The 25,299-nt window shown below is 39.4% G+C and overlaps 1 protein-coding gene across 1 annotated transcript; it reads right to left on the bottom strand.

Moving 5' to 3' along the window:
• Positions 1 to 1,179: 1,179 nt before the first annotated feature.
• LOC109912919 (zona pellucida-like domain-containing protein 1) lies at positions 1,180 to 24,961 on the bottom strand. The gene is made up of 10 exons (XM_048603069.1): positions 24,943 to 24,961; positions 23,933 to 24,180; positions 21,600 to 21,784; positions 20,726 to 20,798; positions 15,300 to 15,397; positions 14,441 to 14,524; positions 7,986 to 8,154; positions 5,986 to 6,100; positions 3,250 to 3,273; positions 1,180 to 1,325 (listed from the first exon to the last, which is right to left on the bottom strand). The coding sequence occupies exons 1-10, from the start codon at positions 24,959 to 24,961 to the stop codon at positions 1,180 to 1,182; spliced, it is 1,161 nt and encodes a 386-aa protein (XP_048459026.1).
• Between the last annotated feature and the right edge of the window lie 338 nt (positions 24,962 to 25,299).

Raw genomic sequence — 25,299 nt, 5'->3', positions numbered from 1 at the left:
CAGAACGATACAAATGCATCAAGATTTAGCTTCAATAGGCAAACTGCTGAACAAGAGAAGAGTTAAAATGAATTTGTGCTTTTGTTATAGTTAATGGATATTCACCCTCAAAGAGTTAAAGGCTCCGATTTTTTTCTTTAGTCCGATATCTTTCTCTTTCTCCCGTCAAATGTTCGCTGTCTTTTTTTCCCTCTGAAGGTCATGAATCATGTTCGAGTAGGTTCTATGGTATACCAAGAAAGGGGCTATTCTTCATGAGTGAAGTGAGATAGTGAACCCTGCTGGCCTGTTCACTCAGGGAGAATCGACTGCTGTATTAACCTCACATCCACTCAGGAACAGCAATCGACTGTAGGTTGTCTTGCTGATTTTCCTCTGCTAAGTCCTGGGCCACCACTATTGTCATCTCTGCTGGTCCAAATTCACATCCAGGTTGAGCTCAGCTACAACACCATAGACTAGAGTTTAAACGTGGGACCTTCCTTGTTCATTTGACTCAATACCAAACTGAGCTGTATACACTTTAAGCCATCAGATAGCTTTGATTTTAATTTTCATTCTGTATCAATACAATTTCAGCTAAATTGTATGGAAATCATACTTGTACTAATTTACACTTTTACCCGTCTACCTCAAAACATTGCTCTGTCTCTGCCTTCCTTTTCCAAGGTATCCCAAAAAGTCAAAATTCGGTAACAATAGGCACGAGGCACTGCTGTAGCTCAGAAATAGTAATGTTGAAAAGCAGTAATTTTAGCAATCTGATTGAATAACCATATTTGAATGAAATATTTAAATCATTTAAGAGTAATTTTGAGCCAATATTTTGGTGCATTTTACTTTATACCTTTTCTTGATGTGAATTTAATGACTCTACACAGATAGGCTCTATTCACTTTAACTACTAAATGCAGCTGCTCATCTCTTCCATACATCAACATAAAATCCCTGCATAGGTGCAATTAAAACGAATACAAACACAAAACATTCTCATTACAAGTGACATTTTAAAAATCTGTGTTGCTACACACCACAAAATATGCCTTGTATTCATCGGCAAGATTAAATAAGGCTCAGCATAACTACTTTAGCAAGCAATATTGAAAGCCTGAATGTTGTACAAAATCTTCAGTTAATGGAAATTGATTATTTTTGTTTTTTCTTTGTGGGTTTTCCAACCTAGGTTAAGATGCTTTTCTTCTGAAAATTTCGGTAGACTAGTACACCTCCTGCAATCAAGGCAAGACAGATGACAGCTACGATTCCCAATCCAATGCCCAGTCCAGTACATACCCCTATAGCTTCTTGAGTAGCTAAGGTTGATGCTGGAGGGAAAAAGAATGATTATGTTAAACAATGCGTAAGAAATATGATGGTCTAATTGTTTGTAATACTCAAACAGTGAGTTAACAGCAACTTAATGATCTAGCAATGAACATTGAATCAAAACTTGATTAGGATGTTGCAGAATCACAGAATTTTTACAGTGCAGAAGGAAGCTATTGGGCCCATTGTGTCTGCACGGGCCTTCCAAATGTGTAGTTAACTTAGTGTCAATCTTCTGCCTTCCCCTGTGTAACTCTGCCCATTTCTTCCTTTTCAAATATCAGTCTTCTTTTGAATATTTCAACTGTTATTAGAATTGTTATCATTAGTACATTGCCATCAGAATAGACCAAGGGGTGGGGAAGAAATAAGGCAGAACTTACCATCCAGTGACATCAGTATATGTGTGCAGATATCAAATAAGGTCAAGAATGGACTCAACTGTGATGCCTACTAATTTGAATATTTTGCCAACATTCATTATCTAGAAGATATATATGTGCAATAGATATTCAAAAGAGGCACGAAAGGGTTGCCACCATCACAGCATGAGCCCAAGTTTTCATTTCAGGGGCAGCGGGGAGAGGCTGGTGGTGGTGGCAGTGGGAAAAAAATTGGAAGCCCTGAGAAATGAAATAATGATTTTTTTCTTAATTTTTGAATTTGGTTTCCTCTGGTGTGATCTGGGCACTTCCAAAATAAATTCATCACGTCATGACTGATAGTGTGTTATTTTCATGTTCTGGATTTTCACATAAAGAAGAAGGGAATTAAATGTTAATTTTCAAATTTTCTAAAGCTCAATTTATTCAGTCAAGTTAAAAAAGATTGGGTGATAGATATTTAGACATGATATGCTTACTCGCTACCTGGTTTTGTTGTTATTTTCTCAAAAATTAGAAAAGCAATTCATTAGTCCTTCTCAGTAGTTGTAAAACACGATGACCATATTTACTTAGAAAATCTTTACTACATTTTTTATTTGAATGGATAAATTCAAAATTCAAGTTGTGATGCAGGATGGCAGAATTGTTTTTTGAGAATTCTGAAAAGAAAGCTAGCAAGGTTTTGATTGAGTCTAAGGGTTATGATTACTGAAGAAACAATCAGAAGGTATCTTGTTTGAGTCAGGTTAAAATGGCTGACTCTAATGAAGAAACATGATGGCCTGGTCTTTTGCTTTGTATCGTTGAGTGAAGACAAATTGTATTGTCTGCTTTGTGGGTTCTGTAGATCTAGATTTATGTTCATGTAACTGTGAAATCAAGCAGCATATTGATTAGCATAAAGCTTCTTGCCATTATTATTTGCTATTTGTCCTTGAAGAGATTGAAGAAATATTCATATGAAAGTCATGGATATCAGTTCAGATCACATTACATTTGTATTGTTATATCCCCGCATTATACTGTTGTGCAAATAGGCATAGATCTGTGTTGGTCATATGTGGGTCCCATAAAAAATAATACACACCAATCACTTATGGCACCAATGAATCCAAGAAGATACCAATGGAAAGTAAAAATTCATATCCAGGTAATATTTTTGGACACTATATCAACTGGTCACTGGCTATCTTTAAGAATACAAAGAAGATCCTGAACGGAAGTGAATACTTGATGTTGCATATTTTTCAATTCTTATGAAGAATTGTTCACAACATTCATATATTCACAGTAGTGAGATTGGGTGGTCATGAGATAGTGTTCCTGCTTGAGAGTATGTTGACAATAAATGCTCGCAAATTTCAATGGGAAATTACCTTATGCTCGCCAAGGTCCACTGGTTGTGAAACCGCAATTAAGTCATGTACTCAACCCTACATTAATATTTGCCCTCTGCCATCCTCTCTCTTGTTTTCTTAATTTTTTGGAAATACCTTAGCAAATAAATAAAAGTGCCTCTAACAGTCATTTTTCTTACCTGAATTATCATTTGTGTTCACCACTGTGGACAGAAATTTTAAAAAAACATTGTAAGCAAATATTAGCTACAATTTGTTCATTAGATTTCCACATTTGCTTTGACTGAAATATTAGAGTTAAATTCTAAAACTAAACATAATGGAAGATTGGCCTTCCATAATGGTTCAGTTCTCCCTGTGATGGGAATGATCCATCTTCATCCATCGCATTGTATGAACAAAGTCGCGTATTACTTCCTCTAAAAACAACACACACCCACACACACACATATACCAATAAAATCACTGTGTGTCAGTACAAGTCCAACAAATGCAATTATTAACACGAAGGAAAACAGAAATTGCTGGAAAAAGTCAAAGGTCTGGCAGCATCTATGGAGAGAAAGCAGAATTAACGTTTTGAGTTCAGTGACCCTTCTTCAGAACATAGATGTTGCCAGACCTGCTGAGTTTTTCCAGTAATTTCTGATTTTGTTTCTGATTTCCAGCATTCGCAGTTCTTTGGGTTTTTTTTTTGCTGAATGAAGTTATTATGGAAGGAAGCACAGGGTGAAAATCATTGTCAAGAAAAAAATTTTTAGGGATGGAAGCTGATCAGAACGCAAATCTAGATTTCCAGTATAGTGATTTTCCACCAGATATTTGAGGATTTGCTTTTGTAGTGCAGTGAAAACATGATAGGAAATAAATAGTGGAAAATGAAATAGCTAGAAGGCCTACCTGTGAAAACAAATCAGATGTGCACAGCAGTAGCAGCTAAGCCATTTGCAATAGATATAGAGACATAAACTAGGGTGTTGCCAGCTTACACGTAAAAGAAGCCCCACAATCTATGAATGATGTGAAAGGACAGTCTATGAAATCGGGGAATAAGGAAGGGAACAGTGAAGACTGTAGAGTATCCAATGTAACTATACAGAGATAGGATGAAATGGCATTATAAAAGATGTGTTTTCTGCATTAGGATCCATAACATGCAGAAAGGGAACTATTGAACAAGTTGATTGTAACATGTGTGTTGAAATCAATAGGAGGTCAGAGGAGAGGAATTTGAGTATTGGAAAAGACTGAGGTTGGAGGGACAGAGACTGATAGTAGACTGACCTAAAATAGACAGGACAATGTGGATACCAGGCGTAGTAAACATATTATTTAAGATGCTTTTATCTAAAATTGAGGTGTTTAACATATCAAGATTTAGTGGGCCGCTGATAGAGATCAGTGTTAATGTATAGAATGAGAAAGATCATAGGAGTGAAAGAAAATCAGATGTAAGCAGACAAGAAAATTCAGATCAAGTTTGAAATCAATACAGATGAGACGTTTCTCAGTGCAGAGCAGAATATGGAAATGGAGAAAGTTTGGCTATCTAATTACTGGAAGGGCAGTAAACAAGAAGATTTTGAGGGAGGGAATGGGTGGAGTGATGTTGGGTTAGGAGCACATGGGAAGAGATTTCTGGAGGTTTGTCATCCTGTACCTTGCTGGCTCAGTGCTAGAGCCAAAAAAACTGCTGATGCTGAAATCCAAGGTAGGCTGGAAGAGTACACCAGGCCAGGCAGCTTCTGGAGGAAAGGAGCAGTCAACGTTTTGAGTATTACCCTTCTTCAGGACAGGACGTGGGGGTAGGGGGAGCTGCAGATAAAGAGGGGAGGGTGGAGGTGGAATGGTGGTGATAGGTAGACACTGGTGGTAAGTACAACCTGGTTGGTCGATGGGAGGGATAAATACGGTTGGTAGGGAGGGTCAGAAGGTGGAATGGAAGGGAGGAGGTTGGGCTGGAAGGGGAGGCGGGGATGGGTGGGAAGGTTATTTGAAATTGGAAAATTCAGTGTTGAGTCCTGTGGGCTGTAGGGTGCCCAGGTGGAAGGTAAGGTGTTGTTCCTCAAATTTGTGTTCTGAGTTGCTGCGACACTGGAGGAAGCCAAGGACGGACATGTTGGAGAGGGGGTGGGGTGGGGAGTTGAAATGGGCAGTGACCAGGAGGTTAGGCTGGCCGTTTCGGGCTAGGTGAAGATGCTCGGCGAAACAGTCACCTAGTCTACGTTTGGTCTCACCGATGTAGAGAAGACCACATACATGAGACTAAGTTGGAGGAGATGCAAGTGAAGCTCTGTTTCACTTGGAAGGGCTGTTTAGGGCCTTGAATGGAGGTAAGGGAGGTAGTGTGTGGGCAGGTGTTGTATCTTTTATGGTTACGGAGGGTACCGGGCAGGTTGGAGTGGTTGGTAGGGAGTGTGGTGCTAATATGACTGTCACTCAAAATAACTGTGTCTCAAAATGGCAGCTGTCTCTACAACAGAAGTATATGTGATCAACCAGAAAATCAAAATTAACCTGCTGTGACAATGTGCTCCTACCAGATTCAGAGCCATTGAATGTCATTGCTAACTGAAGATAATTGAATTCCAGTGAAGATAGTGAAGACAAGTTGAAAGTGTCTCAACATTGTGATTGAAATCACTCAATATTTTGATTTGCAACTAGTTTAGGTCAAAACCAAAGTGAATGTCATACAAATTCAAAATACATCAATTATATTAACATATACTCACGGTCCCATTAAAACTAGCTCCAACTGTTGGAGAAGATCAGGGAAAACAGTCCAATAACAATTGGTCTTATTATTTACCTGCTTATTCCCTTGCTTTATGATAGCAGGCAAACTTTTATTGTTTATTCTTACCTATTATTTTATGTATATATTAAATTAAATTGAATTAAAGAATGCCTACCATTATCATTCCTGGTCTTGATTTCTTCAGAACTAATTACTGAAGGATCAGACACTTCATCTGGTAATGGAGTACTGACTATTAATGGTGCTTCTCTTTTTCTTCTTTTGCATTGCTAAAGATGAAGCACAAAGACAACCTGATAAAAAATTAAGTTTTGTGTAACCAACAGTTGAAGAAATAATAAGAAGAAATAAATATCACTTTCTTCCATAAATTTACTATTTAATCTTCAGTTACAAATAGGTTACAGATATGAATAAAGTATTTTTGATAAAGATGCAGGTCATTGATTTATAAGAATATATAGATCTAAAAGGGTTAATACTGAGGCATGCCTTAAACACCATTTAGTATGTTGATGTCATATAGAGAACAGCTTGGGAATAAGACCCATCATCCAAGTCCTCCATATAGTTTCTGTAACAATGTCCATCACAACAGTTACTTATGGCCAGTTGCTAGCATGTAATAATTAACATTTTTTTTTCACTGGTGGGTAATGGGCACTGCTGACTGGCCAGCATTTAATACCTGTCCATGTTGCCCTTGAAGAGGTGGTGATGAGCTGCCTTCTTGAAGCACTGGATTTTGTATGCTGGAGGTAGACCCACAATACCCTTAGGAAGGAAATTCCAAGAATTTGACCCAATGACAATGAAGGAATGGTGATATATTTCTAAGTCAGGATGCTGAGCAGCTTGGAGGGAAAATTGCAGGTAGTAATGTTCTCGTGTATCTGCTGCCCTTGGCCTACTGGATGGAAGGGATTGTGGATTTGGAAGGAACTGCCTAAGGAGTATTGGCAAATTTCTGACGTCTGGTAGATGGTACACACTGCTGCCACTGAATGTGGGTGGTGATGTGACTGAGTATTTGCGGATGTGGTGCCAATCAAACAGGATGCTTTGTCCTGAATAGTGTCAAGATTCTTGAACGTTGTTGAAACTGTGCTCATTCAGGCACATTGGCATTATTCCATCACACTCCTGACTTGTGCCTTGTAGATGGTAGACAGGCTTTGAGGAGTCAGGAGGTGTGTTACTTGCGGAAGGGTTTCTAGCCTCTGACCTGCGCTTGTAGCGACTCTGTTTAGATGGCTAGTCCATTCAGTTTCTATTCAATAGTGACTTCAGGTTGTTGATAGTGGGGGATTCATGATGATAATGTCATTGAATGTCAAGAGGCGGTGGTTAAATTCTCTCTTAATGGAGATGGTCTTTGCTTGACATTTGTGTGGTGTGAAAGTTATTTGCCACTTTTCAGTCCAAGTCTGGATATTGTCCTGATCTTGTTGCATATGTACATGGACTGCTTCAGTATCTGAGGAGTCATGAATGGTGTTGAACACTGTGCAATCATTATTGAACATCCCCACTTCTGATCTTATGATAGAGGGAAGGTCATTGATGAAGCCGCTGAAGATGGTTGGGGCTCAGACACTACCCTGAGGAACTCCTACTGAGATGTCCTGGGCCTGAACTGCCTGGCCTTCAGCAACTACAGCCATCTTCCGAAACACCAGGTGTGACTCCAACCGTTGGAAAGTTTTCCCCTGATTCCCATTGACTTCCAATTCTTCTAGGACACTTTGACGCCACCCTTTGTCAAATGCAGCATTGATGTCAGCGGCTGTCACTCTCACCTCACCTCTGGACACCTCTTGAGACAACAGCCTCTTCTTATTCAACAAGGAATTGGTTTTCCATTATCACGTTAGGCCAGGTAGACCCCTACCTTACAAGAGAATGGTGGCAGCAAACCTACCCTGTAGAAAGCAGTAGTATAGACAATCTCATACAACAAATTGTGCAGCAGTAAGGATTGCTCATGGAGCAGTCATCTGTTTAGATTAGATAATTATCTTGTCCATGCAATTTGGGAATTTGGCTCATGTTTTCTGTTCCAGATATTGTAATTTGGTGAGTAGAGCAGAACTCTTGGAATATTAGTTTCAGTTTTAATAAAAATCTATATATATATGTATGTCCTGTACTTACATAAAAGTCACTGCAAGCAGCTTTTGCACAGAGACGTGTTGCACAGTGTAGAAAGAAGGTAGAGACAGGCAGTTTTTGATGCTCAGTGAAGCGAAATGCCTCAAAGTAGAACCTTGCAAATTGATCCTCTCCGTTGGACACTATATTGGTCTGCTGTTCTTTGTTGCATCTATTGAACCAAGCAAATGATTTTAGCTAAGATTTCAACTGTAAAACACTGATGTTGTGAGACTTCCAACAGTCCTGTACTAGCAGCTCAAAAAGAAGACATGCTGGGTTCTATGATGTGAGTTTCTCCCCCTCATTTCAATAATTTGCTTCCATGTGAAAGATTTACCCATAGAAGCAGGCTGAGGAGTATTAGTTACATATAATGGCATATTTTAAAGAACTGTGATTCATTGTTAATGGGGAGGTCATTGTAGAGGTAGAACGTGGGTCACAATAGCACAGTGGAGTCAAGTATTCTTTCAATATTAAATATTTAGTGTACTGAAACAGGAAGCCAACTAATGGGAGGTGTTTCTATTTGTCACTAAAGGGCATTCTCCAGTGGAAGCATAGGTTGAAACTGCCCAGAGTGGGTGGGTTGGGGGGGGCTACTGACTGAGTCAATGCTGTCAGCTAGGTCCCTTGGAGTAGTGTGCATGCAAGATATAGTTTGCTGGGTAACAGGAGAAATAGGCGTGAGACCTTTATGACTTTCCATTTATCAGTGAGGAAATCAGTCCCTCTTATCTGCTCGGCTAAGAAAGGCAGAGTTCTTTGAATTCGTTCATGGGATTTGGGAATTGCTGGTTGCCCATCCCTAAATGCCCTTAAGAAGATGTTGGAGAGCTACCCAGAAGAGTGAAAGAGTGGACAGGGTGAACCTGAATCTTTGGGGTGGAGAAATCTCTCTGCCCACAATTAGTAACTGTATCCTGCCACCAGTCAAGATCTAGATACAAGATCTGACCTGGAGAGTTTGCTTTCGTGATTCAAAGATCGATGAAGCTTCCAACCATAGCTAGACTTAGAATCTAGGCATCAATAGTCTTCCAGGAGTATAATCTTTTATTGCCTTCTACTGTGGCACATTCCTGTTACAGATCTATTGTCAGTTTGGCTATTAATGGATCCAAATGAATGTTTCATTCCAACTCCTTGCAAAAATCTACAAAAATGCCAGTATTCTAATTAAGATATTCTTCACTCACATATAATGGTTAGTATAGATGAGATAGAGAAACAGATTACTGCACAGAACTTCACTGACAATGATTCATTCTAAGTGGAGCTTTCATCATTGTCTTTCAACACGGGGTGGCATCATCAAAACCATGAAAGTAGACCGAGCATGTACTTCATTGAACGTGTTAAGAATTATGTGAACCAAGTTGGGAGTTTGATATTTTGTGTGAGGCAGCAACTCAAGCGTCGTTCACTATTACTGCTTTTGTACACAGTTTCATTATGCTACATCTGGAGGCACATTTTTCTTGAATTTGAATGTGTTGGCTGAGCAAAGCAAAATAACGCTTTGCTTGTAACTTGAAACCATTCTCTTTCTGAGAGATTCCCTGTACTGTCAGCAAAGCATACACCAATTTCTGCATCTGGGAGACTCCTCTGAAAGAAATCCATCATTGCTTTCAATGTGATTCTGACTAAGTATTGAAGACAGTATTTGAAGACCAGGCCTAGAGTCTAAGACTAAGTTCATTGTTCACTGGGAATTACTGGAAATCACTCTTACATGCTTTGGCAACTTAGATAACCTACAGCAGGCAACACAAAGAATTAGAGTAGCACCACCAGCAGCGCCTTTGCAAGACTCTCCAAATCCGTGGCAAGAAAGGTGGTCCAAAAGTAGTGTTCTCTCCCAAGCCAACGTGAATAGCATTGAGGCACTGATAACTCAAAGGCAGCTCTGTTGGGCAGTTTATGCAGTTTGTATACCTGACACCAGACTCCAAAAGCAACTACTTTTCTTGGAATTAGTAGCTGGTAGAAGTCTCTCAGAAGGATAGTAGAAGTGCTGCAGGGATGTTGTCAAAACATCCCTGAAGAAGTTAAACATCCCTGCTGATTCCTAGAAGGCCATGGTTTGTGACTGACCAAGGCTCATTGGAGAAGGCACCAAGTATATCAAGCGAGTGCATCAGGAGTGCGCAGTGGTGAAGTAGCGGAGTGCACAAAACTCTAAACAAATCACCTACCCAACCCTTTCAAGTGTACCTATGCCAAATGTGGCAGGGTCTGCTGATTAGCAATTGAACTTACCAGCCATCTGAGAACACATGGAACTGAAGTGGAAGCAAGTTCCCTTTGATCCTGAGAGACTGCGTATGAAGAAGACAATTTCCCGGTGAGGGCAGTGACTGTGATTGCACAGACAACAAGGTGCAGGGCTGGATGAACACAGCAGGCCAAGCAGCATCATAGGAGCAGGAAGGCTGACGTTTCGGGCCTAGACCCTTCATCAGAAAAGGGGAAGAGGAAGGGGGTTCTGAAATAAATAGGGAGAGAGTGGGAGGCGGATAGAAGATGGATAGAGGAGAGGATAGGTGGAGAGGAAACAAACAGGTCGAAGAGGCGGGGATGGAGCCAGTAAAGGTGAGTGTAGGTGGGGAGTTAGGGAGGGGATAGGTCAGTCCAGGGAGGATGGACAGGTCAAGGGGGCGGGATGAGGTTAGAAGGTTGGAGATGGGGGTGCGGCTTGAGATGGGAGGAGGGGATAGGTGGGAGGAAGAACAGGTTAGGGAGGCGGGGACGAGCTGGACTGGTTTTGGGATGTGGTAGATTGCAGAGGCCAGTTTCCCTAAAAGCCATCAGCCCATATTTCCTCTCCTTTGAAAAATGTAGACACCACAAGCTGTTGTAGAAAGAAAACCATTTTTAACATATCTTGAATAACAGACACCACCTTAAACTTGGTTCATGGAGAAATGAGGATAGTAGGACCTCCAATAATCAGCTAAGTTGCATCTACATGTGTGGAACTTTATGGAACCCTGCCATCTGCTGCAAGTTCTGTGCCTTAGCAGATGGATGCGTTCTCTCGAAAAGTGCTTATTAATTGCTGTTACAGGTGATGGGTTTGCAGTTCCCTGTTGTATCTTAAAGGATGCAACTGCATGATGATTTTGTCTTGCAACATACTTCCTTCTATAAGAAGTGTAGTTCTTGATTTGATGTTGTTTACAAATTTAGCAGATGGTACAACTCCCCTTGGAGCTTCTCTTTTGAAGCAGAGTTCCCAAAGACACACCTTTTCTGATTTGCTTTGATCCAAAATCACTTCTTCTGGTTGAAAAATATTGTTGTTGCAGCTACAATTGTTAGCCTCCCATGAATTCTTCCTGAATGATTCCACCTTTTGCTAGCAGAACACTCCAAAAAAAAAACTGTCCTGAATTTAAAAGCCAGATTAAATAATAACAGCAGTTAAAAATGGTGAAAGTAAACTACCACCCTTCCTGAATTTGAGGTGGCATGCAGGTAGACCTAGGCATGCAGTGAAATTGTGTTCAGTCAAATTCAGATAACCAGAAATTCCTGGTGTGAAAAGTTGCCAGCTATTCCCATTGACACAATAGGAAATCAATAGAAGGATGCCCTGATAAGCTGGAATCCTGGTAACTTAGTAACTGGTAACTGCAGATTAACCGAACTTGTGCGTGTTTCTCATTCGATTGTGACCATCGATTGTACCAGAGTTAGGCTGCATTAGAGTGCAAAATCACAGAAAGTCAGTCTAGATGGTTGCAATATGGTCACACCCACATCCTGAATGACAATGCAAACACAGATCTTTATGATGTTGTGAAACCAGACTATTTTACTGATTTTGAAGATAAAACTTGCTATGGTGCAAAGTGAAGCAAGGAATGTGTCACACTATGGCCTGCACCAAAATGGATGCTACCAAAAAGCTACCCTTTCTTGTAAAGGAAAAGTCAAAGAAGCCACTTTTCTTTCTGAATGTCACCACACTGCCCACACAGCCATCGGCAATCACTCACTCAGAAGTATATTTGTCCACCTAGGAAATTCCATGTCACTGGTCATTTAGGTAGATGCCTCATGTGGGATGTCCTTTAACATGTAAATGGTGTTGCACATCAGCAGACCCATGATCATTGACAGAAGGTAGATCCAGTTCCAGTGGCAAGGAAACCTCAATGACTGGGGGCCTCCCTACTGTAGCCTTCATCTGTTGTTGCAGCCATTGATCACTCATGAGTATCTTCCACCTGGATTGCCACTGGGGACTTGTTTTGTATTGTGCTTTGTCTGGTTCTTTCCCTCTGACCTTACCAATATGGATGGCCCTGCCAGAAGTTGAGAACTCCTGACTGCATCACTCTCAGGATCAATGGAACACTCAAACCTCTCCATCACAGCAAGATGGCAATCCACAGAAAGGTCCCACACTGTGTGAGGCAACAAGCCTATCTGGATGACCTCCACCAGTTTTGCAGTTTGGATCAGGAAAGTAGACAAAACCTATGAACAATATGTTCAGGGTGGCATAGTGGTTAGCACTGCTGCCTCACAACGCTAGGACCTGGGTTTGATTCCAGCATTGAGTGACTGTCTGTGTGGAGTTTGCACATTGTCCCTGTGTCTGCTGTGGGTGTGGAGTCACACACAGGCTGGAGCAGCTACAGATAGCAATAATCTTCCCTAAAGGGTCAGAAGTCAAATAACATCAGGTTTTAGTCCAAAATGTTTATTTGAAACCATAGGCTTTTGGAGCATTGCACCTGATGAAAGGTCAACGATCCGAAAGCTTGTGATTTCAAATAAACCTTTTGGACAATAACCTGGTGTCGTCTGATTTTTAACCTTGTCTACCCCAGACCAACACTGGCACGTCCACATTGTGGTCTCCCTAAAGGGTATTAGTGAACCAGATTCGTTTTTCCGTGCAATAAAAAATGGTTACATTAAATAGGTTAGATCTTAGCTTAAACTTTAAATTCCAGACTTTTTATTGAATTCAAGGTCCACTATGGGTGAATTCAAACCCAGGTCCGCAGAACTTTACTAGGGTCTCCAGTGGATTACTAGTCCAATGACCGTACCACTGGGACATCATCTCCCCACTGAGGGATAAGACAGATAAAATCATTAAGTTAGCAGAGGTACCCAAAAGCTTGGTTGAGAGTTGTATTTTGAGATGGTTTTTAAATGTGGAGAGGTAAATGAAAAGGTTTGATATGTAGACTGTAGGAAGGCTTTGCCATCAATAGTGGCACAGACAGCAAGCAGGCTAACATAAAACCATAATTGTAAGACTGAGTGATGCCTAAAGGATATAAGGCTAGAAATTCATCAGATGTCAATGGAATGAAGTAAATGGGTAAACAATCTAAGACCAAGTGTCTTGCACCACCACTCAAAATGAACTTCTAGTGTATAAATAGGAAGAGGCGATAGCCTAGTGGCATCATCGCTGGACTGTTAATCCAGAGATGCAGATAACATTCTGAAGACCCAGGTTCAAATCCTGCCACGGCAGATGGTGGAATTTAAATTCAATAAAATATCTGGAATTAAGAATCTAATGATGACCATGAATCCATTGTCAATTATCAGAAAAACCCATTTGGTTCACTAATGTCCTTTAGGGAAGGAAACTGCCATCCTTGCCTGGCCTGGCCTATATGTGACTCCAGACCCACAGCCATTTGTTGACTCTGAACTGCCCACTGGGCAATTAGGGATGGGCAATAAATAATGCTGCCTAGCCAGAGATGCCCTCATCCCGTTAATGAATAAAGAAAAAAATAAATGCTGATAATGATCAGTAGTAGAGACAGATTGAAATATGGCAGCTAAGGATTTAAATATAAAATTGCTGATTTCAAATTCAATTTGTGATAAACACAGAGGTGATATAAGCCAGTGACGATAGTGACGGTGGGTAAATACATAGTATTGGACAGGATACGTTCAACAGACTTTTGGACAAGCTCGAAGCAACCTTTGAAATATCACAATGATCATCACTGATATTCCTCTTCAATGTGCCTGAGGAATGCTCAGCTCCTAATTGTGAAAGGGACATAAAAGAGATTGAGTGCAATAGAGGCAAGATTTCAAGCCTTTTACACTGCCCTAGAATTTCACATGATTTCCTTGAGCTACCTATAATAGATATTATTTACAGCAGATATCAAAAGTTGAGAGCTTGTTCCAAGGTTTAATATCTACTTGTTATCTCTGCAAGACAGACTGAAGAAGCTATTTTTGGTTCTTATGCTTTTCTGTTCAGATCAAAGTATTTGAGAGTGACACATGGCAAACTTATTTTACAGGTCTGATCCCATATCTACATCTAATTGTTCAACATTAGAGTTTCAAGAAATATAGGAGTCACATTTGAAAAAAAAGTGAGTAACCTAATGGAAAGAAATTAAATTGGACTGAAAGCTATTAAGGGCTATTATATTTGGGATACTCACCCAATGAAGAGATCATAAGTTAGTGAAGAATTTAAATGAAAACGTGAGGTTGAAGTATAGCAGTGATCAAGAAGGACGTTGAACCTGAGTGGTAGAAAATAATTTACAATAAATATGAAGAAATGGACGACTATTTTTATAAAGAGCAAATTATGTCTTTCTTTTCTATTTGACTATTTTTAAATTTCCCCTGAATTTTGTACTTTCCTGACACCAAGTAAATCACTTATTTTCCTCAGTAGTGTCTAGTTATTTTCTCTTCAATCTGCTCAGGGGTGTTATTATACACCTCTGAAGCAGATGGGACTTGAGCACAGGCCCTCTGGCTCAGAAGTAGGGATATTACCAGCATACTATAAGAGACCCCCCAAAATAACTAGTGCACTGGAAATGTGAAGGTTGGCTGGCCAACACTTTTTTTTTTGGTTGTACAGGTTTGTCTGTGGTAGGAATTGAATTACATTTATGTGCTTTTCTAGGGTCACTCCATATCCCACCCTGGGAAATGAAAATCTGCAGAGATTTTTAAAGGACACTGAATCAATATCATTAATTTGTGCTATCAACCAAAGTCAAAATTACACTCAATGAGATTTAGATTTTCCCAGCATGGACTCAATAGTTATCAAATTATGCTGTTTTTCTGTTCAATGTTTCTACTTTAAGAAAGACACTTCAGCTCAAGCATTAAAATTAATTAAATCAGAACAATATTTAATCTTTAACTTATCACCAGTCTGCACTAACTCGCATGTGGCACTTATTGGGGTAGTGATCCCTTGTGAAGTAAGGCATTGGCTTATTGTTATTGTAAAGGTGATCTGAATTTTTCAGTCATAACAAAAAGAATAAATCTTACTTGTCAGTTAACTTGGTAGCTCTTACTTCTACATAAATCTTGGTTTTCAAGGTGAGTCCTGATTCTGGGATGATCAAGGAATTTGTGTATTCTGCATCCTGAAAACAATGCAGTTTTATCACACTTTTGACATGATACTCGTAATATTTTTGTACAGTAGTCTGATCTTTCAACAATTTTTGTATTCTAAATCTGAAAATAATTCAATCACGACTTAATTGAAAACCACATCCAACTTGATTTCTCTTTAGTCTGATTCCACATTCATCTAGATGCCTATTTGCTGCATTTACACCATCTCCTTTGTCCTTTGCCATTTTGATTTTGAAAAATCACACCTAGGTTCATCTTGGTCTCTTACCTAATCTCACCACCATTATGCAGGATTACTTCTTTGCTTCATCTCCTTTCCTCTTCGTGCAGAAAAGTACCCTTCATTTTGAATCTCTTTTTTCTGTCTTAATATTGTTCCCCTCAGATCTATTACGTTTGACCTCAAATGGCGATTTCAACTTCAGGCATGTTTTTTTTGTTGGGCCACTAGGGGATATATCAAGCTCAGCAATTTATGATGGTGAGACCTGGATCATTTCAAACTCCAGGGTTATATTTCCATTTGCTGGTGAATCTTCTGCTAAATCTAGTAGGAGTTGATAGGCCTGTGGGTAGGAGCAACATAGGAACATAGGAACAGGAATTGACCATTCAATCCCTTGAGCCTGTTCTGCATCTTGCACAGCAGAACACTGGTACAGGGCAGCCATGTAAACCTGAAACATGTGAGCATGAGTGCATTACTTGCAGAGGGGAATGACTTTATTTTAACCACCCATTTCTTACATTGGGTATTAGGGGTTAAAAATCAGGCAATTAAACATTTCATTGAAAATCAGCATCTGCTGTATGAAACAAAAACAGAAATTGCTGGAGAAAATCTCACAGCATCAATGAAGAGAAAGCACAGTTAACATCTTGGGTTCAGTGATACTTCTTCAGAATAATTAGTGGCTAAGAAAAGGTGCTATATATGTTGAAGATGGGTTGGGAAGGGGTGTGTAAAGGAGTAAGTAATAGGTAGAGATGGAGCCCAGAGGGAGAGAAAGACACTTAAGCAGGCAAAGGGATGGATAATTGTAAGCCAGTGAGAAAGGAAAGCTGCTAATGGGGACCATAAGTAGATGAAAATGGGTGGCTGTGCTGAAAGCAGCGTATGTGATGACAGGGCCTGGGTTGTTAGCGTTTATAAAGGAAATAATAGAAATTGCTCAGGCCCTAAAATGATTGAACTTGATATTGAGTCTGGAAGGCTGTAGGGTCTCCAAACGGAAAATGAGGTGCTGTTCTAGTTTGTGCTGAGCTTCACTGCAGCACTGCAGCTAGCCCGAGACAGAAATGTTGGCCAGGGGACATGTTGGTGTCTTAAAGCAGGCAACTGGATGTAGGTGTTCTGCAAAGTGATTACTCAGTCTGGGTTTCATTTCCCCAATGTAGAGGAGACCACATTGTGAGCAGTAAATACGGTAGACTGAGTTGACTAAAGTGGAGATAAATTGTTACTTCACCTGGAATCTGTGTTTGGGGCCTTGGATGGTGAGGAAGGAGGAAGTAAATGGGTAAGTGTTACACCTTCTGCAATTGCATGGGAAGGTGGCACGTGGAGGTGTTGGGAGTGGAAGTTGAAGCAACATTATTTCAAGTTTCATATAATGTCCTTGCTGTTGCTTTCTATGATTCTATGCTTAAAGCCTTAAAGCCCGAGAATCTTTTAATCACTTCCTCAAACTGCTCTATTATCTTCAACAATTTATGCTCATATAATCATTTTGATCGTCAGGTTTTCTTCCATGATGGAACTTGTTCAATTTTCTAAAGATTTTAATTATATTAACAGAGAAAAGTCAGGCAGAATTAAATAAACCAGAGCACAGAAACATGAAAATCTGCATCCATATTGCTACAACAGTGCTAAAGATAGACTATCCATTTCTAAGTTCCAACATCTGATTTTAATATCTGGGACCTTTCATGGACAAAAGTGATTGTTAAAAACACTGGTGAAAGATGGCCACATGGGTCCGCTGACCAGGTTGAACCAAACACATGAAGCCATCAATAAACAAAAATCAGTCTGAGCCTAAATTAACTTTATAATAAGAAAAGGCATCGAGAATCAGATCTGAATGACCCAGTTGACCCATACTTTCTGGAAATTTAATTATTGGAATGAAAGTTGACTGCAGATTATTCAGCTTGAATAAAAAACAATGAAACCAGATAGAGGAATATACATGTGAAATGTATTTCAAGCATATAACATTTTAGCAGACTGAAAAGGAAAATGGATTTGTAATAACAGAGCTCAAAACTCTCCCTATCTTTCTCTCCCTCCCTGTTTCTCTCAGCATCTCTGAGAAAATATCCAGTGGAATGTAATGATTACTAGAACAAAGTATGATTCTTGCACATGTTCAGATGTGAGCCATGATGTCATCCAGATACAGATGGCTACAGAAATATCAGAACACGTGCTGCTGATGTCACTGGTGAGCAACAACAACACATCATCATTACTGCTAAATTTTGAAGATAGATATTGCAGGAAATATGAGAAGAAATATTCGCAATTAAATATGAGAGTTAAAATTACATTATACATACATCTAAATTATTTTCAGAGCGATTGCTAAGGAAGAATTTACCAAAACAAACATTTTTTGATGCAAGGTAATTTAAATTTCAGTGGGAGATTTGCAGTCATTTTAAGACCATGAGACCATAAGATGTAAGATCAGAAGTAGGCTATTCAGTCCATCTACTCTGTTCCATCATTCAGTGAGATCATAGCTGAACTGATAGTTCTCAATTCCACTTTCCTGCCTTTGCTCCATAATCCTTGATTCCCTTACTGATTAAAAACCTGTCTATCTTAGCCTTAAACATAATGACCCGAGCTCAACAGCCCTGTATTGAGATGCCAGGACAAGAGACCATAGTCTCTCCCACAAGGGCAAATAAGCTTCCTTTGTCTACCTTGACAAGTCCTCTAAATATCTTGTGTGTTTCAATAAGATTGCTTCTCATTCTTCTATAATCCAATGAGTAAAAGCCCAAACTATTCAATTTCTCCTCCTATGCCTGGTAGCAGCCTAATGAATCTTCTTTGGATTGCCTCCAATGACAGTATATCTTTCCTTAGATAAGAGGTCCAAAGCTGTTCACAGTATTCCAGCTGTGGTCTGACTAGTACCTTGCAGAGTTTTAGTAAAACCTCCTGAATTTTATATTTCATTCCCTTTGAAATAAAGGTCAACATTCCATTTACTTCCCTATTCCCTATTCCCTATTATAACTTAGATTTTTTTTTGCGATTCATGAACAAAATCTCTCTGGCCTGTGGCTTTCTGCCAATCTTTCTACATTTAAATAATATTCAGCCCCTCTATTCTTCCTGCCAAGGTGCATAACCTTACATTTCCCCAGAAATTTATTCCATCTGTCAAGTATTTGTCCACTTACTTAACCCGTCTATATTGCTTTTGTGGACTCTGTGTCATCCTCACTAATTGCCCTCCTGTCTATTTTTGTGTCATTCCTAAATTTGGCTATTGAACAGTCACGTTCCTCATCCAAATCACTAATATATATTGTGACCAAAGCACTGATCCCTGTGGTACTCTATTAGTTACAGGCTCCCATTCTGAAAATGCCCTTGTTATTCCAACTCTGTCTTTTCTTAGCCAATCCATCATGCTAATATGCTACCTCCAACACCATTGTCTTTTATCTTTTTAAATGGCACTAATGTGTGGTACCTTATCAAACACCTCTTGAAAATATAAAGATATTACTTACACTGTTTATCCTTTATCTATTTAGCAAAATTTAGCAAATTTCTCTGGCGTGACTTCCCCATCATGAAGCTATGCTGACTCTGCTTCGTCATATTATACATTTCTAAATACTCTGCTAGTTCTTTAGAATAGACTTTAACATTTTCCCAATAACATACATTAAGCTGACTGGCCTATAGTTACCTGTTTTTCGTCGTCTTCCCTTTTTAAATAAAGTCGTTGCATGGCAGTTTCCTGAGACCCTGAGACTTTTCCAGAATCGAAGGATTTCTGGAAGTCTAGTACCAGTGAGTCCACTATCTCTGTAGCTACTTCATTCAGTGTCCTATGCAGCATCCCTTCAGGTCCAGGGGACCTATCAGTCTTTTGTCCTGTTATTTTCCCTAGCACGTTTTCTCAAATGGCATTTATCGTATTAATTTCCTCTCCTCCAATAGCCCCTTGTATACTTAGTAATTTTGGAATGCTAATTGGTGTTTTCTACTGTGAATGCTGATGCAATGTCTTTATTCAACTTAGCTGCTATTTCCTGTTTGCCCATTATTATTTCCACGGCCTCATTATCCAAAGGGCCTTTGTTCACTTTGGCTTCTCTCTTCCTTGTTAGGTATTTAAAGAAGTTCTTGTTGTCATTCTTGATATTAATTGAAAGTTTATTTTCTCCCTTTCTTTTGGTCATCATTTGTTGGCTTTTGAAATGTTCCCAATCCACTGGTTTACCACTAATCTCCAGCTACTACGCTACACTTCCCAGAAGCAGGAGGCCATGCCTGGTTATCTCCACGCCACAGGAATCTGGGCGAGGGGGTGGCTTGTAGAAGCAGCAGACCCAGCCTCAACGCACAGCCTCCTGGTCCCAGGAAAGGTAGTGGAGCTGCTGGAGAGGGCCATGTGATGAGGCAGCCATTTGTTGAGGTGCAGTTGAACAGGTCTAGTTGCCCAAGTGGTCTTGACTTTTGAACAGTAATGACAAGAGTGGCATTGTGGCTCAGTTTGTTAGCACTGTTGCCTCACAGCATGAAGAAGCCTCGTTTTATTCCACCCTTGGGCGACTGCCTGTGTGGAGCTTGCACATTCTCCCTGTGTCTGGACTTCAGAACTTTTTAAGTTGCCTATTTTTGATCTACTTTTTTCTACAAAACATTCTGGACTTTTTAAACTTTATACTTGTGTTTGTGTGTGTATCTTTGATGTTGTGTTTTATTGTTTTTCTTGTGTTTAATATGTAATAAAATTTCTCTTTTCTTCACACAAGGAAACCTTTTTGTGGCTTCTAAATTTTGACTAGTACTATATTTTAATTGAGATATGAAATGCTAAAAATAATTAAAAGCCCAACAAGGGGCAGGGGGAGGGGTGCAGTTAAAAGATGGGGAACCGATTCACCTCCTCATTACCCAGTTGCAAGAATATCTTCAAATTCTGCTTCAGATATTTTCATTGCAATATGTTTAAGACATATACAAGCCTGAAGGTTTGAAGGTCAGATATTTATTCATTAATTGTGATTAAGTTTTGATGAAATTTTGCAACTTTGATTTTTTACTGACGACACAGAAGAGTTGGTTAACTTACACTGTAAAGCTGAAGAGTGAGCGTGCTCCTGAAGGTGCCATTCCTATCATTGATGGCTATACTTACTCCTGCCCTGTAAATCCAATTACACAGGTCAATCACTATAAAATCATAATGATAAATTGCTCTAAAATACTCCTTATACTGACCAATCCATTTACTATACCTATCACATTGGAACCTGTAATAACATAACAGTGAAAATCAACACAATTGACTAAGTGGTTCAAATTCACATACATTACTCCATTGTCAAAATGGAAAATTGACTGTTCTGGATCTTTTGAATCCCACTGTATATTCTCCATTTATAGAGTTGAGATGCTAAAAATGAGAACAGAAAAGGAGGTATATAAAATTGGACTGTAGTACATCAGCAGGGATGCTGATTCCAATGCAATTTGCCATACTGCTCGAGAGAAATGTGAATTCGGTCCGGGGTACTGTTGTTGATCATGATCTAGTGAATAAATACGACATATTGGGAAATTACTTCTCAGTGTAAAGTAGGATCCTGCCTAGTAGGGAAATGCCCTTCCTGACCCTTACCTGATCACAGGTAAGTTATGGTGCAGTTAGGCAAGAATTTGGTACAACCTCCACCATCTTAATCCCTACCTGATGACATTTGCTCTGGGCTGGAGGGTTTATAGGGAAGATGAAAATCTGCAATTTTCATTGATACGTCAGAAAATATTACACGCAGCACTATAAAAACCATCAAGCAAAATAAGTAACAAAATTAAAATTCAATCACATGTTTTGTAAAGGGACCTGTTAACTTTCAAACGATTAGACAACTTTCTCAGCTATCTAAAAATCCTATTTTAAAACAGATTCACCTAAATAAACAAGAAAGAAAATCTTCACTTACACATCCACTCTAGTATCATTAATAATATACTCCAAAGGGTAGGAGCAGGAATACAAATACACCAGCTCCTGGTTATACGTTATGACATTTATTACTGGGTCATTTGTTTCTATCATACCGCTGATATTGGCAAACTGGATGTTTGAAAATTCTTTAAAAGCACCCGTTCCTGGAGCATTGGTGATCTGTACGTAGAAAAAAATGCATATAAATATCAAAATAAAATGATTAATGTTTGAAAGATATTCAATACTGAAACAGGGGCAGCATGGTGGCTCAGTGGTTAGCACTGCTGCTTCACAGCGCCAGGGACCCGGGTTCTATTCCACCCTTGGGTGACTGTCTGTGTGGAGTTTGCACGTTCAGCCCGTGTCTGCGTGGGTTTCCTCCAGGTGCTCTGGTTTCCTCCCACAGTCAAAAGGTGTGCATGCTAGGTGGTTTGGCTGTGCTAAATTGCCCATAGTGCCTAGGGATGTTTGGGTTAGACAAGGGGAATGAGTCTGGGTGGGATGCTGTTCAGAGGGTCAGTGTGGACTTGTTGGGCCAAATGGCCTGTTTCCACACTGTAGGGGTTCTATCATGTTCTTAGGCAGTAGTATTCATAACATGGCATGACAAAACTTTGCTCCTGTTTTATTACAGAGACTCCCAGACAATTATCCAGATGATGATAGCAACCGCTCTGGGATTCAGTGTTCAAAACACAGTAAAATTGTTATTGTGAGGATATTTAACACATTGAGAACAACACCACAATCCTTTTAGTACTACATATAACTTGTTTCTTAAATATTTCTATTACTCTGTCCATGTGTCCATTTTGTGTGAAGAAACCTTTCTTGTTTCCAATCCTAAAGTTACATGTTGCTAGTTTCAAAATGTGCCCTCAATCTGTACAGATTCATTTAAAGTTATTATTCTGTATTAACATTTTCCTAATGATTAATTGCCTTATTTGCCTCTAAAAAAAATCACTTCTGGGATACCTCCTTTTCAACCTGAAACTCCAAATACCTCCAATCTTCCTTTATCCCAAATTCCCCTGACGGTGGAGGTAAGCTTTGAGGCTCCTCTCTATACTGCTTGCAGTGCAGGAAAAACTTGTTTCTTGGCAGCGATGGATGTAATACTCTAGATGTGATCTGAACAGATTAATGTATAGTTTGAAAATAATTTCACCTGACTAGTATTCAGATTGCTTTTTGCTATTTATTATTGATTGTTTGTGTTTAACTGTAAGTCTACTTTATCCACAGCTATTTCAGCACCATATATTGGAGGATGCTCATTATCTATCTGTAGTATTTTATACTTTGTGTTTGCTATTGTCAGGCCCTTTCACATAACTTTTTGGCTCACCACATAATGTTAATTATATCTCCATTGATTTCACTGCCCCTGTGAGTTCCAAATGGGGCATATCATATTGTAGTGATTGTAACAAGGTCAGCCAGGTGGATCTCATAGAATATGAGTTCCCTGATTGGGACCAGTTAAACTGGTCCAATCAGGGAGCCCTGGCTGACAGATATAAATAGCAGTGCCAGGGGTTCTGCTCACTTTGGGAGATGGCTCTGAACTAGCTGGATCAGCGTCTTGTACTATGCATGTGTAAACAAATGGTGACTTGCTGATGGGATACTGGCTTTTGTGGAGATATTTCACAACTATCTTTAGATTTACTTTTTTTTTATGTCTATGTTCAGCATTTATGTGCCTGGATACCTTTAGAGCTTTTAATACAATCATAAGAGGTTTTTAGCTGAAAAACCACGCTAGCCCACTAAAAGTAATATTCTCTGTTGATATTGCTCTTCAACTAAAAGCCAAGGCAATCCAGCATGCTGTCAAAGGGCAGAATCATTGTAGATTCCATTAAGCAAGGGGAGTGAGCCTACCTGAATTGTTCTTCTTTTAGTTATATGTTCCTGTACATGTGAGAAACTGCTTAGCCTCCACTTGACAGTCACTCACATTGATATGATTAAAACAACAACCTCACAGTTTGAAAAACCACAGATACCGACTATGTAACCCATTACTTCATGCTTTAGAATTGAGCTAATCATTTGTTGAGACCGTGGTCCTCAATAGGATTGCAAATAATGTTGCTCTTGGGAGCGAAGAATGTGGACCACACAACTATGTAAACCAGTCAAGGTACGATCTCACTTCTTACAAGATAATCACTTTACAGTTTTCTCAATCAACATCAGTTTTTGTGGAACTTCATGACGTGAGCAATTATGCATCAAGTTTAATTTCTATATATTTGTACTAAATAGCAATGTGCATAGTCAACTTGATCCTTCAGGTAGCTATGCTTGACATACCACCAGCTTGTTTCCACAGAAAGTAGAGTTGACGTCACTGATGGGAAATGTAAACTTGAGAACAGGAGGAGAAACGGATGCATCAACTGTTCCCTGACATCTGGGGTCATTGAATTGACGGTTTAAAGCCACAAGGCTCTCATTGTAGCCAGCAAAGTAAAATGGGCACAAAAAGATTGATAGTTGCACATTTTGGGTTCCACAGGTCACCTTGATGTCATTGTTATCTGTCAAGAAAAATGATATAGCTTATTCTATTATGATTGAAAATGTTTGCAGTATTTGACTGTAGCCTAAATATTACTATTTCTGGTATTATGGCTTGCATCTATTGGGTAAAATGGATTTTAACTCAGAGAATGTTTTTGACATAGTGTCAATCTCATCAGATATCATCAATTTGAGACCTGAGCTACATTACCTTTTGGCACCATTTGCCTCATATTGGTTTAGTGTTTTTTTTCTATTCATTTGTGGGATGTGGGTGTCGCTGGCTGGCCAGCATTTCTTGCCCATTCCTAGTTGCCCTTGACAAGGTGGTGGTGAGCTGGATTGACCTAAAAGGAATGGTTGACCTAAAAGGAAGGGTTGACCTAAAAGGAAGGGCAGCTCAGATTGAGCTGGCCAGCTTTGAATAGATTAAAATAATAGAACCTAAGAGCTGTCCATCAGTAGTAAGGAAGTTGTAGGGTCTTTTGTTTTTTCTATATTCTTTTATGGGTGCTGCTGGCAAGGAAAGCCAGCACTTGTCACCCATCCTAATTGTCCTTCAACGAATGGCTTACTACTTCAACAAGCAATTAAGAGTCAACCAGTTAGTCTGGAGCCATGTGTAGGCCAATCTAGTTAAAGATGGCAGATTTCCTTCCCTGAAGGAAACAACCAGGTAGGCTTTTAAGACAACAGATGATAGTTTCATGGTCACTATTCCTGAGAATAGCTTTCAATTTGATATTTTTACTTTATTGTTTGAGATTATATTCTATTAAGAAGGAGAAACCCAGACTTACCCAGATCCTTCCTGGCCATGTTGAAAAGGCACTCAGCTACCTAAAAATAGTCTTGTTAAGAATGGCAGCAGCAAGAATTAAACAGGAAAGTGTGCTAACTTTTTGTATGTCTATTTTAACCGCGTGACAAGCAATTTCCATATAAAGCAGTGCAGATGCTGGAAATCTGAAACAAAAACAGAAGTTGCTGCAGAAACCTGAAGAAGGATCACTGGACTTGAATGGTTAATTCTGCTTTCTCTTCACAAATGTTGCCAGATCGACTGCGTTTCTCCAGAAATTTCTGCTTTGATTTCAAATTTCCATATGTAAATTGGGCTAACATTGTCCCTTATTTTCTACAGTTTTAATAGAACT

Source organism: Rhincodon typus, chromosome 11 (genome assembly GCF_021869965.1).
Source record: "Rhincodon typus isolate 14 chromosome 11, sRhiTyp1.1, whole genome shotgun sequence".
NCBI classification, from domain to species: domain Eukaryota; kingdom Metazoa; phylum Chordata; class Chondrichthyes; order Orectolobiformes; family Rhincodontidae; genus Rhincodon; species Rhincodon typus.
This window is presented reverse-complemented; position numbering and strand designations above follow the sequence as displayed.

Coding starts and splice junctions, on each gene's coding strand:
- LOC109912919 (XM_048603069.1), bottom strand. Junction 14,525..15,299: donor GCTACCAAGTTAACTGACAA/GTAAGATTTATT, acceptor TCTACCACTCAG/GTTCAACGTCCTTCTTGATC. Junction 8,155..14,440: donor ACTTATGATCTCTTCATTGG/GTGAGTATCCCA, acceptor TTGGTTCAATAG/ATGCAACAAAGAACAGCAGA.